Source organism: Nannospalax galili, unplaced genomic scaffold (genome assembly GCF_000622305.1).
Source record: "Nannospalax galili isolate Female #2095 unplaced genomic scaffold, S.galili_v1.0 scaffold443, whole genome shotgun sequence".
Classification (NCBI taxonomy): Eukaryota; Metazoa; Chordata; class Mammalia; order Rodentia; family Spalacidae; genus Nannospalax; species Nannospalax galili.
In genome coordinates, this window is record NW_008352479.1 from 3,615,651 (window position 1) to 3,628,140 (window position 12,490).

A 12,490-nucleotide genomic window follows, 5' to 3' on the forward strand; every position below is an offset into this window, starting at 1 on the left:
TGATGACATTATTGAGTTTTTCTAAATTATGGTGTTTTCCTATCTACTTGCTCTATCAATTTGGGGGAAAGAAGTATTTTCATCTCTAATTATAACTGTGGGTTTATCTAGTCCTCCATTTTCCTGTTCTAGGTTGTTTCTCACTTTAAAACTCTTTTTTGTTTTATTTTTTGAGAGGGGGGGGGTCTCCCTGTAGCCCCAGCTGGCCTAGAACTTATTATGTAGACCAGGCAGGCCTTGATCTCATAGAAATCCACCTGCCTCTGCTCCTGAATGCTAGGGGGAGTAAAGGGGTGTGCCATCACAACCAGCTTCTCATTTGTTTTGAAACTGTGTTGTTTGATGCATATACATTTCACTTTGGTACTTTTGTCTAAAAATGTGACCACTTTTTCATCATGGAATGTTCATTCCTGGAAACTTTTGCTCAGAAGTCTATATTCAAACAGTACTCCTGCTTGCTCTTTCCTTCATTCCTTGTCTCCCTCCTTCCTTTTTCAGAAATGTTTCTATATATATCTTTATCTTTTCTTTCATGTGCAACCTGTCTATATCATTATGTGAATTGTTTCCTTATTAAAAAGTATATACTTGGGTCACACTTTACCTGCCAAATATCAGTCTTTAATTTGAATTTTCAAACCCTTTATAGTCAATGTAATTATTGTTATGTTAAGTCAGATACCTGTTTTCTATTTGTCTGTTTTCTTTATTTCTGCTTGCTTTTTCTTATGTGCTTTACTTCAGCATTTTAAAAGAATTCTATGTTGACTTACCTATAATGCTTTTTAGTTTATTTCCTATGTAATTTTCAGTAGTTTCTCCAGGTATTACATTTTTTTCTCTCTCTCAGAGACTGTGTTTTCTCCACCCCCGCCCCACATGCCTCTTAGTTTCTATGCATTTTTCTCTAGTTAGTTACCTGCCATACACCAATACTGGCGGAAGGTTCTGCAAACGGGCGTTTGAAGACCCTGCACATTTTCAAGGCATCTGAGTTGACTTCAGTAAAGTTATTTAACACAGCAAAGGCAGCTGCTAATGGGTAAACACATGAGAAAAGGCTCACATAACCAAACTGTAGGAATAGCTCCAAATAGTCGTCAAAGGTGCCCTGCAATGGAGACAGTGAGTGTTAAGTGTCTAGTAGGAATAACCAACAGTGCTATGCAAAACTGTCTTTTTCCACTAAGGAAACTCAGGGTTTACTTCAAATCTTTCTTCTCAACCACAAATTCATATAAATTTACAGGTTATTTTACACTAAGTTGCTGAAATAAGAAATTAAAAATGATTTAGCAGCTCATTTCTTCGTGGCAAGTCATCAAACTATTTTTTTTTCTAAAACAAATGACAGCAAATCAAAGCATGACTGCTCTTAACCAACTAAAAATAAATAGTACTGTTAGAGATGGTACCCTCACACCAATGCACACCAGAATTAGTCTTTCATTGAAAAAACTGAGTGGGCTGGCAAGATGGCTCAGCAAGTAAAGGCATTTAATGACAAGGCTGACAACCTGAGCTTGATCCCCAAGATCCACATGATGGAAGGAGAGAAAGGAGTCTCACAAGTGGTCCTTCAAATTCAGCAAGTGCAAATCCACTCACACGCACATAAAATAAATTCAACAAAGAAAATAAGTTGAGTTCCTGTTACTTTTCTGTTGCTATGATAGATAACCATGACCAAAAACCACTTGGAAAAGGCTCATCTCATCTTATAAGTTACAGACCATCATCAAGGGAAGCCAAAGCAGGAACTTAAAGCAGAGACTACAGAGGAATGCTGCTTACTGGCTTACTTCCAGGTTCATGCTCAGCTACCTTTCTTATACAGCCCAGGCCCACCTGCCTAGGGATGGCACCATGAACAGTGAGCTGGACCCTCCTGCCTTAATTAGCAATCACGAAAATGTCCCACAGACATGGCCACAGGCCAATCTGATGGAGAAAATTCCTCAACTGAGGTTCCTTCATTCCAGGTGTGTTGATGACAACCAAAGTCAGCCATCACAAGATGTCATTTAAAATATCCAACTGAGAAGGATGGTAGCAGTGAACAGCAGGGTCCTCCATGAAAGCAAGAGTGGTAGGATGGAGCAGTGTGTTCAGGAGCAGGGCCCTCCATGAAAGTAAGTGGTAGGATGGAGCAGTGAACAGAAGGGCCCTCCATGAAAGCATTAACAAGCACAACTATGAAGTTTTCATGATCAGTGTGGTTTTGTTGTTTCATTTTTATTTTCTTTCTTTAAAAAAAAAAAAATCCCTTGGGGCCTGGCGCAGTGGTGCACGCCTTTAATCCCAGCACTCAGGAGGCAGAGTCAGGCGGATCTCTGTGAGTTCAAGGCCAGCCTGGTCTACATAGGGAGTTCCAGAACAGCTGGGGCTACAATTTAGTTAAGAATAATTTTTAAAAAAAAAAGCTGGGTTGCATGGCATTTTAGTTTATTTTAGCCCCATTCCTTCCTCGGCTGGGCAGCAGCTTGAAGCACAGCAGTACACATTAGGATGGGAGTTAGCAGAGTGGGGATGGAGATCCTGAAATCCTCATCACAGAGGGAAGTCACCATCTGACCCTGCTGGTAGTATGGAACATTCCACACAAAGGCTTTTCATTTGTTAACTTCTGGACTTGTCTCCCACTGCTAAATAAAGGCTTCTCCTTGGGTGTTTGTCCAGCATACCAACATCATGACTGCCTGGGAAAAACCGTGGGTGAATGTGGAAGCTCAAGGCAAAACTGAGGAGTCAGATGACCATGGGTGGCATGTTAACAGCACCATAAACCAGCTGAGGAAAAATCAGAGAGGCTCTGTGATCTCAAGCAGGAACTGAATGCTAAGACAGAAGTGTAAACTTCCTGACAGGCACTGACAGCATATCCCAACATAAAACAGACATAACACACACTTGAACACCGGCAGGACACACACGCTTCCCAAGTGGAACATTTTCCAAAATCGGTGATGACCATAAAACAAAGCTCAATACATTTCAAAGATTTAAAATCATACAAAGTAGCCTCTGTGGGATGAAATCAATAACAAGGAAAATTTTAGAAATCCACAAAAAATGTGTATGCAAAAATTATCAACATATTACAAAAACACCAATGATGAAGAGAAACAGCAGCACAGCACACACATGCTTAGCACCAGCAGAAGAAGGTCAGGGGCTGTGAATGCCGCTATCGAAAAGAAAACATCAAACCCTCAAAACTCATCGTAAAAACCCATGCTTGAAATCAAAGAGTAAGCTAAACCCACAGCAAAAAGAAGGAAATAAATAGCAAAACAGAAATAAATCAAGCAGAACAGAGACCAGGTAAAGAGAAGGTTAGGGAAGTGGGGGTGGGGGGGAGTCCTCAGAATGACTTCCATACATTAACTAATAAAAATTATTCTGGGGGTGGGGAAAGAAATAGAGATGTAGTTAGGTGGTAAAGGGCTTGTCTAGCATGTATAAGACCCCGGGTTCCATCTCCAGCACTGAAAAGAAGAGAAGATAAAAGAAGAAAAAAATAGAAGCAGAAAATGCTAAGTGTTGGTAAAGATGTGTCAAAACAGAACCCTCACATAGAGCTGAAAGGAATGTAAAAATGGCATGCCTGCCTTTAAAAACAGTCTGGTAACTCCTCAAAAAGTTAATTCTAACATATGACCCAACATGTGGTAAGTTATATTTATATAAAACATATGTTCATATAAAAACTCGAACCCGAATGTTCAGGGTCGCATGCGTCATAGTAGCCAAACTGCGGAAAGAAGCCAATGGGCCATCACTGATAAGTCAATAAATAAACAGTAACATGCCCATCCAATGAGCACTGTCCTGCCTCAAAATGGAACAAAATACCAGTTCATGCTACAGCCAAGAAGAACCTTTGACCATCACACTCAAGGAAAGAAGCAGAGACCGAAGCCACAGTGGCAAGGCTCACTGACAGGACACGCTGATGAGACATGAGCACACTGAAGAACCCACAGACACAGAAAGCAGATGAGCAGTGGCCAGAGCTGGAGAGAGAAGGGCTGCTGGGGTTACAGGATGATAAAATGTTCTGGAATTACAAGTGATGGCAGTTGGAAAACCTTTTGAATTTACTATAAAGCATTAAATTGCACACTCTTAAAAAGTAAATTTTTCTGGGCATGTGGCACAACAACTTTAATCCCAGCACTTGGGAGGCACAGACAGGCAGATCTCTGTGAGATCAAGGTCAGCCTGGTCTAAAAAGTGAGTTCCAGGCCAGCCATGGCTACAGGGAGACACTGTCTTAAAAAGACAAAAAAAAAATGAATTTGATATTATGTGAATGGTATCTTAGTTTTTCAAAGATAAACAACAACAAAACCCCCACAGATGGCATACTGGTCAGTTTTTACTGTCAACTTGACACAACCTAGAATGACCTGGGAAGAGAGTCTTCATGAGAAATTATCAAATCAGGTTGGTCTATGGGCACGTCTATGGGGAATTGTCTTGATTGTTAAGTGATATGAGAAGCCCCAGTCCATGTGGGTGGCACCATTCCCTAGGCAGGGGTCTTAGACTATGTAACAAAGGCGAAAGCTGGCTGCTGCAAGCACCCCAGCAAGCAAGCATCTCTTTGCTCTTGACTGGATAGGCTGTGACTATTTTGAGTTCCTGCCTTTGTGGAATGTGGATGTGATGTGATGTGACTCTTGAGTTCCTATCTCTGTGACTTGAGTTGTGAACCAAATAAACTCTTTCCTGCTAAGTTGCTTTTTGGTCAGGATATTTCATCACAGCAGCAGAAATGAAATTAGGACAGACGGTAACAGGAAACCTGCCCAGAGCCCCCTCAGAGAATCCAAACAAGAAAATGGGAACTCAGTGGAAGCCTGAGGAAGCCCCTGGAGACTGCCCCGAGTCTCTCTACACAAGTGCAAAGGCTCACTCCAAAGAAGAGAAAGTGGAAGACAGGTGTGGTTTAGGGGAGGGGTGAGCATTAAGAGGAGCTGTTCCATGATTTTTAATGTGGACAAAGGAGTCTTTACTAAGGTAGGACACTGGGAAGGGTGACAGGTCAGTCACCCAAGTAACGACATCTCCACAGGACCTATACTGTTGGTGGCATACACCAACACAACCAGCTTCAGGAATTTTTTTAAAGCAAGCCTCCAGTGAAGAATTAGCCTGAAGCCATACTGAAGAACACCGCTGCTGGTTGGGAGCCTAGCAGTGTTTTCTTTCTGAGTTGATGGGATTCTAGTTGGTAGCTTCTTAATGCTTTGGCCACCCTGTGTAATCTCGTTTGTGAACTTGGCCTGGTAAGTACACAGGCTCTTTTAGTCTAGCCTATCTCAGTATTCTCTTGGGAAGGAACTGAAGTTGGGGATGGGGATAGTCAGGTGGGCAGAGACCAACATAGGAAGAAATGGGAGTGAGATAGCCAGCCACTCATTCACCTGGCCATTTTGGTCAGCTCCATCCTAGCTGAAGACTCAGACCATAGTGCAGTGTGTCCAGAGAAGAAACCACACAAAGACCAAAATACGCACAATCTCACACGTTTTTGAAAGCCAGCTGTGTAAATATGTGGAAGTGGAACCTACAGTCCTTCATAAGTGGAAATTGAGACAGCTACTTACTGTGCCAAGCAATTTGCAAAGTCTTACAAAATTTTGAGTACCAACCAGTGGTTCCCCTCCTGGATCAGCATGAAGAAAGATGAGACCTGTCACTGCAGCATTGTTTAGGTTGTGGGACTGGAAAAAGGCTCTCTTGCTCTTAGCAGAAGAGACGGTGCAAGGATTGCTCAGTACTTAAGAACATGAAGCACACACCTGTAATCCTAGCATGTGGGATGCTGGGGCAAGGGGCCCATGAATTCACAGTCAGTTGGAATTACAGAGCAAGACCATGTCTCAGAAAAAAAGTTAATATGAGTTACACACTTCAACACGGAGAAAACTGTGCTGAGTTATAGAAGTTGTATGTAATGTATCATTTATGTGAAGTTTAATCATATTGGAGTACATCCCTTTCACTGATCTGTGTTTCAGTATTTGTGTAAGTCAATGGCAGTAGCAGCCTCATGGGTGGTGGGGAGCAGTTAATGAAATGCATGTTACTGCTTAGATTAGTGTCTGTTATGTGAGCATGTTAGAGGTAATGTTTTGCACTTTTCTGAGGAGTCAAAAGACATGAAATTGTCACCACATCTCCACAGGACCTAGTACTATGCTATTCAAATGCCTGCCCAGAAGTATCCGGTTCACAGTACCTTGTATTTCCTAACACCAAGCAGCTAGGTACTGCTCAGAGCCAACACTGACTTGGTTACAGAGCCAGCCCTGTGACACTCCACATTGCAATGATGTGCACACACCTGTTGCCAGCATGTCTCCAATTTCCAGAAGCCTTAGGTCTCTAGACCACAAAGTATACCTGCAATAATTCTTTCAATGTGAGGGGAACATGCAGCACAGTGTCTGAAAGCAACAGTAAGTACTATGAATTAATAAATATAATTATTCCCCAGTCTGACTTCCACCAGGATACATGTGGTAGGCTTAGCAACTGGCACTCGGTGTAAGTTGGTTTCCACTTCCTGTCAGTTTATTTCACATCTTACTGACGGGAAAATCCCAGATACAGTTATAGGATGTTGGGACTGTAGAAGGGCTTCTCTTAGATGTTCTGTACTTGGCCTAGGGACTCGGGCTGGTGGCTCTTTTCAAAGCTCGGCAGAGAGTGACACCAAACACAGAGCTGGCTACTGAAGGCATAGTAGAGACTCAGCAGGAGACCTTTCTAGGCCATTCTTCACCTGCACCTGGCTGGGAAGCATTTCCTTCAGTTGTGCGGCACATCTAGATGTGGGCTTTCAATATACTCAGATTTAACACCAAATCATTTCCTTGAAGAGTGAAGAAATCACAAGTTGGGAAAGAGTAAAAATCTTAGCAAGCTAGCAATTTTTACCCTAATTTAGTCTTAGGAAATCCTGTTCTATGTTCACATTAGGAATGCATTATTTTGCTCATAAAGGTCAAGGCTTCCCACAGATGTGTGGTTGTCCTCAGAAGCACCACTGGGTGGTCTCCTGTGCAGGGATCCCCCTTCCCACACAGCAGTGGGCTTCCCACTGCCTTTCCACCTTACTAGGTGACCCTGGGTGACAACATTATCATTGTCAATATGAGTGACTGTCATTCTAGAGTATAACCCAAAAGCAAGGAGGAAGAAGCACAAACTTAGCAAAGTAAACAAAAATACATAAGAATGTAAGATACCCTCTATCGGGCTTGAGGGTGACAAAGACTACAGATAGACAGTATTAAGAGGCCCCAAAACACACTTTAGGACAGTGGGGTTACTAAGAATGCTAACAGTAAGTCAGTAAACATCATCATCTCACAAACCTAACTTATTAAATGTCTGAAGACAAAGTTTAGGTTCCAGGGGATCTGCCTCACTCGCTCCTCCAGTTGTGTCTCAGAGTTCCCTACACAGAGAGTATTTACTTAGTGTGGAACTGAACGTCAAGAAAAGCAGGCACCGAATGAAGACAACACTGAGTGTGCAGACAACAGGGTAGGCTGTTCCATTTCTGAAACTGTTAATGCAATATTATATCAAGTGCCTGCAAATGCCAAGCTCTGTGGTAGAAACAGAGTTTCCAAGATAAACAGAATAGGTCCACAGCCTCAGTAACTAAGAAAGGAAAATTAAGAACTTATGGCATCAAAATTCTAAATAAAATATTAACATACTCTTCACAGCAATGTACATTAAGATAGAAAACAAGAAAAGTTAATCATTCAAATTTGAGCATAGTATTCCACTGAGAAATTAATGTAAACACAAATATTTAAGGAGACAATGAAATAATCACAACAGAAGGGGAAAAAAAACCTTAATTAAGCTCAAGATCATTCATGGTTTTAAAAAATCTTGTAATAAAAGAAAACACCTTTAAACTAAGGAAAAACTTTATCCCTGAAACACAAAGCAAACACAATGGTGAAAAGATGAAAAAGTCAGAAACAAGGTGAGGGTTCCGGTTATAAAGACTTTCACCTCAAATGCACAGAACATAAATGAACTTGAAAAATAAAAGAATAATATCAAAGAAAGAAAACAGACACAACTCTCTACATAGAAAATCTGACATGATCCAGAAGAAAAAAATACAAGAAATACTAGTAATGTTCAGTAATTCTGCTGGGTAAAAGATACAAAATTCTATACCATTCGCATATGCCAGCAAACAGTTAGAATCCGTATCTTAAAGAGATGTCAGATGTAGGGAATGGGGAGTCTCAAAGCATCTATCCACTGAGACTCAGTCACTATAGAATGGAAATGAGCCTTTAAAATCTGTCACCAAGTCATCAAAGTGACCAAGTGAGGAGGCCTCACCACAGGGACAACCTGCCTCGGTGCTTCCACAGTGGGGCAATGTAAGAACGCTTGCAAAATCACCTACCATGTGCTTATTAGGAAACCTCAGGGCCTTGAGAAATAAGGAGGGAATATTCTAGATCTGCAGTTCTTAAACTTTTGATCTTAAATGCTATTCAAGATGCTGAGACCATCTTTACGTGAGTTCTATCTAGTGATATTTATCCTATCATTAATTCACTGAAATAACAACATATTAGCATAACAAAATATCTTTAAAATAATTACATTTTCCAAATCAAAAATGTTTAAACATGAAGAATGACACTCGTGCACATTTTTGCAAACCTCTCCACTGTCTGAATTAATAGACGACAGCTCCCTTGCTGTGAGGCAACCCACTACTAGCTGGGGTTTCAGGATGGAAATCCCGCCTCCCACAGCTATATGGTTGGATACAGAGCAGCAGATTTGAGGAAAGGGCAGCAGTAGACAGACAGACTCTAGAAGCCCCAAAGCTGTGGTCCTGGCTGGGTCAGAGATCAGGGGTCAGGGGTCAGGGGTGCAGTTGCCAAAGACAAAACAGGGGATTCTTTTTCCTTATTTCCTATCTTTCATTTTTCCAGTTTTCTACAGTAAAGGAGAAAGTATCACTTTCATAATAATATTTTTAGAATTTCAGTCAAATTGCTTCTTCCAAAACTTGGCAACAGTATTTCAGACTCATATATTACAGTCAGAATGAGATTACAGAATATGAAATTCTAAGATCTCTGACTTATGTGAGGAGCAAAATACACCCAAATGGGAGAACCCACGTGTCAGAGACAAGCATCCAGAGCTATGTGGCTCCCTGGTATCCCACCACCACCTCCTGTGTGGAGACAGGGCAAAAACAAGTGTCCAATGTCACACTGGTAGAGACAGTCAACAGGGAAGGAGTAGATGAGGAGGAGGATGTGGGCAAGTTAAGAGGAAGCCCTGTTAGCCCAGTCTTCACACACAGTCCCACACCTCAAAAGAAATGCACACACTAGGTTCTCACGTTGTGCCCAAGAGTCCATGCTCCACATGGACAGTCTGTTCTCCATAAGGACAGTCCATCTCTACATGGACAGCCTGTCTCCATATGGACAGGCTGTACTCCACATGGATAGCCTGTGCTCCACATGGACAACCTGTCTCCACATGCACAACCTGTACTACACATGCACAACCTGTACTACACATGGATAGTCCATCTCCATATGGATAGCCTGTGCTCCACATGGGCAGCCCATCTCCATATGGACAGCCCATCTCTATATGAATAGCCCGTGCTCCACATGGACAGTTTGTCCTCCATAAGGACAGCCCACCTCCACATGGACAGCCTGTACTCCACATGGACAGCCTGTGCTCCACATGGACAGTATGCTGTACGTGGACAGCCGGTCTCTACATGGACAGCTCATGTTCCATGTAAATGGCCTGTGCACATGGAGAGCCTCTGGACTAGGAAGCACAGGCTACAAATTCATTCCTGATTTGGTCACCAAATGACTAAAATAGAACCTCACCATCTATTTTCTCTCAGTCTCTGAGAAGTTCTAGAATTCTAGAGCTAGTGTTGCTGCTTATAAGTAGTGAACTGAAGTCACTCTTCCTCCTTGCGACCTTCATAAAGAAAGATGTGAGAGGCCTGGAGAGGTCAGAGCTAGGATCCTGGCCATGTTCCCTCAACAGCATGCATACATTCTCACAAGAGCAAGAACTGAATAGATATGTGTATGAGTGTGTGTGTGTGTGTGTGTGTGTGTGTGTGTGTGTGTGTCTGTGTCTGTGTCTGTGTACAACTGGGTGTCTGTGTTTGTATCTATATGTGTATATATCTGTGTCTGTGTGTCTGTGCAGTGTGTATGTCTAGTGTGTAGAGTGTCTGTATGTATCCTTATGTATATGTCTGTGTGCCTGTGTGTATGTGTATCCATACGTGTATATCTGTATGCATGCCCAAATATGTGTGTGTGTCCATATATGTATGTCTGTGCATCTGTATATGTATGCTTGTGTATTAATGCAATATTATATTAAGTGCCTTCAAATGCCAAGGCACTTAATATAATAAGTGCCTGTGTGTGTCTGTGTATATGTGTTTAAGTGTGTGTCTGTGTGTGTATCTGTGTCTGTATGTATCTCTCTATGTATGTGTATCTGTGTCTATGTGTGTTTGTATGTATGTATATCTGTGTGTCTCCTTGTACAGTGTGTATGTCCCATGTTTGTGTCCATATGTGTATGTCTGTGCATATGTGTGTATCTCTCTGTATGTGTGTGTCCATATGTGTATGTCTGTATATGTGTATGTCTCTCTGTGTGTATCTGTGTTAAAGAGAGAGAGAGAGAGAGAGAGAGAGAGAGAGAGAGAGAGAGAGTTCCTGTATACCACCCCCTGAACCAGGGGAAAGCAGAGAGGTATCTGGCAGATGGTGGATTTGATTTGGAGCACTTCAGGGATAAGATTGAAGGAAAACAGTAAATCCAGGTCAAAGCCCAGCTCTAAACAGGTGCTTATCAGCTAGATATCTCAATTATAAGCAACCAAACCTCTAATAATCTGTTTGCAGTTCCTAAAAATAACTGAGAAGTTCTCTGTTCAAAGTAACTATTTCAGGGGGTGAAAGGATGCCTCAACAGGTGACAGTGTACAAATTCAATGATTCAAGTTCAGTCCTGGGAACTCACATAAAAGCTAGATGTGGTGGCATGCATCTGCTTACCCAGCACTCCTATGGTGAGAAGAGAGGCAGAGCCTGGAGAACTGGCTAGCTCACGGGTCAGCTAGCCTAAAGTATGAAGAGCAGCAGACAGACCTAGATAGACCCTGTGCAGCAAGGTGGAAGGCAAGAACCCACTCCCAAAAGCTGTCCTCTGACCTCCACATGTGTACTATGGCACATGCACACACACATAAACATTTTTAAAAGATTTTATTATTTTTATTTTATGTATATGAGAGTGTTACGGCTGTGAGTGTACCTGTGTTGCACAATGCCCAAAGAGGTAAGAAGAGAGTAATGGATTCTCCTGGAACTGGAGTTACAGACGGTTGTTAGCTGCCATGTGGGTATGGGGAAATCGAACCCAGATCCTCTGTAAGAGCAGCCAGTGCTCTTAACCAGTGAGCCATCTCTCCAGTCCCCTATTTTACACTTATAATAGCACCAATTTGACTTTTAGCAATGGCAATCTTCTGCTTGAGCCATCCTTTCTAGAAGTGTGAGTCATCAGGAGTGAACAATGCTGCTGCCTCCCCAGGGACAGTCCCTCCTGTGCTGTCATACTGCAGCCTGCATCCCTACACCCCTCTGTATAAAATTGTCAAAAGCAGTTGTCCACCCTGTCCACTGGTGTTTGGGGGCACAACTTCAGATTCAAGACAGAGGCATCTTATTACATAGTTCTACCTTTTTAACCTCAAAGTGGTTCCTGGTGAGGGAATTGGCTGCAAAGCTCTTATAACAGAATCACATGGGAGACAATGTGTGCACGGCACATGCTCATGAGCCTGTGTGTGACTCTTACTTTCACTTCAGTTCAGCAATATTCTACCTTACCAAGTAAGTTTCCATTTCTTTTTCCAGGAGGACTTGTTCGTACAGTGTCGTGTCCATATCCACCCTTAAAGCCTGTACCTTCCTCTTCACCTGCGCACAGTGCTTCCGCTGGAGCCAATAAGGAAGAAGAGATTCTACAACTTGGTTCAGGATCTGGGAGGTGATCAGGAGTGTGGCCAGGCTCTGGGAAGAAGCATAAGCAACATGTCTGGCAACAGCTTAATGAAACCTCAACATGCACACATCAGGCAATGAGCAAAATCAAACCTTTAATAAATGCTCAATATTGTGTTTGAAAACCTAGTGTGAGACAGCTAGGCTCAGAGCAGTGTTCTAAGCCATGATTTTTCACAGAAAAAAATTTAGAATGAAATACAAATTAAGATTGTAAGAAATTAGCTGGGTCAGTCCTGGTGGCACACGACTTTCATCCCAGCACTCTGGAGGCAGAGACAAGTGGAGCTCTGTGAGTTCAAGGTCAGCCTGGTCCGCATAGTGAGTTCCAGGGAGACCCTGCC

At 42.3% G+C, this 12,490-nt stretch overlaps 1 protein-coding gene across 3 annotated transcripts in view; it reads right to left on the reverse strand.

Moving 5' to 3' along the window:
• Nucleotides 1–12,490, reverse strand: part of Ano10 (anoctamin 10) — a 160,127-nt gene that overhangs the window by 101,829 nt on the left and 45,808 nt on the right. For all 3 annotated transcript variants that reach the window (XM_008849484.3, XM_029554265.1, XM_029554266.1), the window contains 2 exons: nt 11,973–12,155; nt 923–1,114 (listed from right to left, as the gene is read on the reverse strand). In XM_008849484.3, coding sequence (XP_008847706.1) covers nt 923–1,114; nt 11,973–12,155 — 375 coding nt within the window. The remainder of the gene's footprint in view (nt 1–922; nt 1,115–11,972; nt 12,156–12,490) is intronic.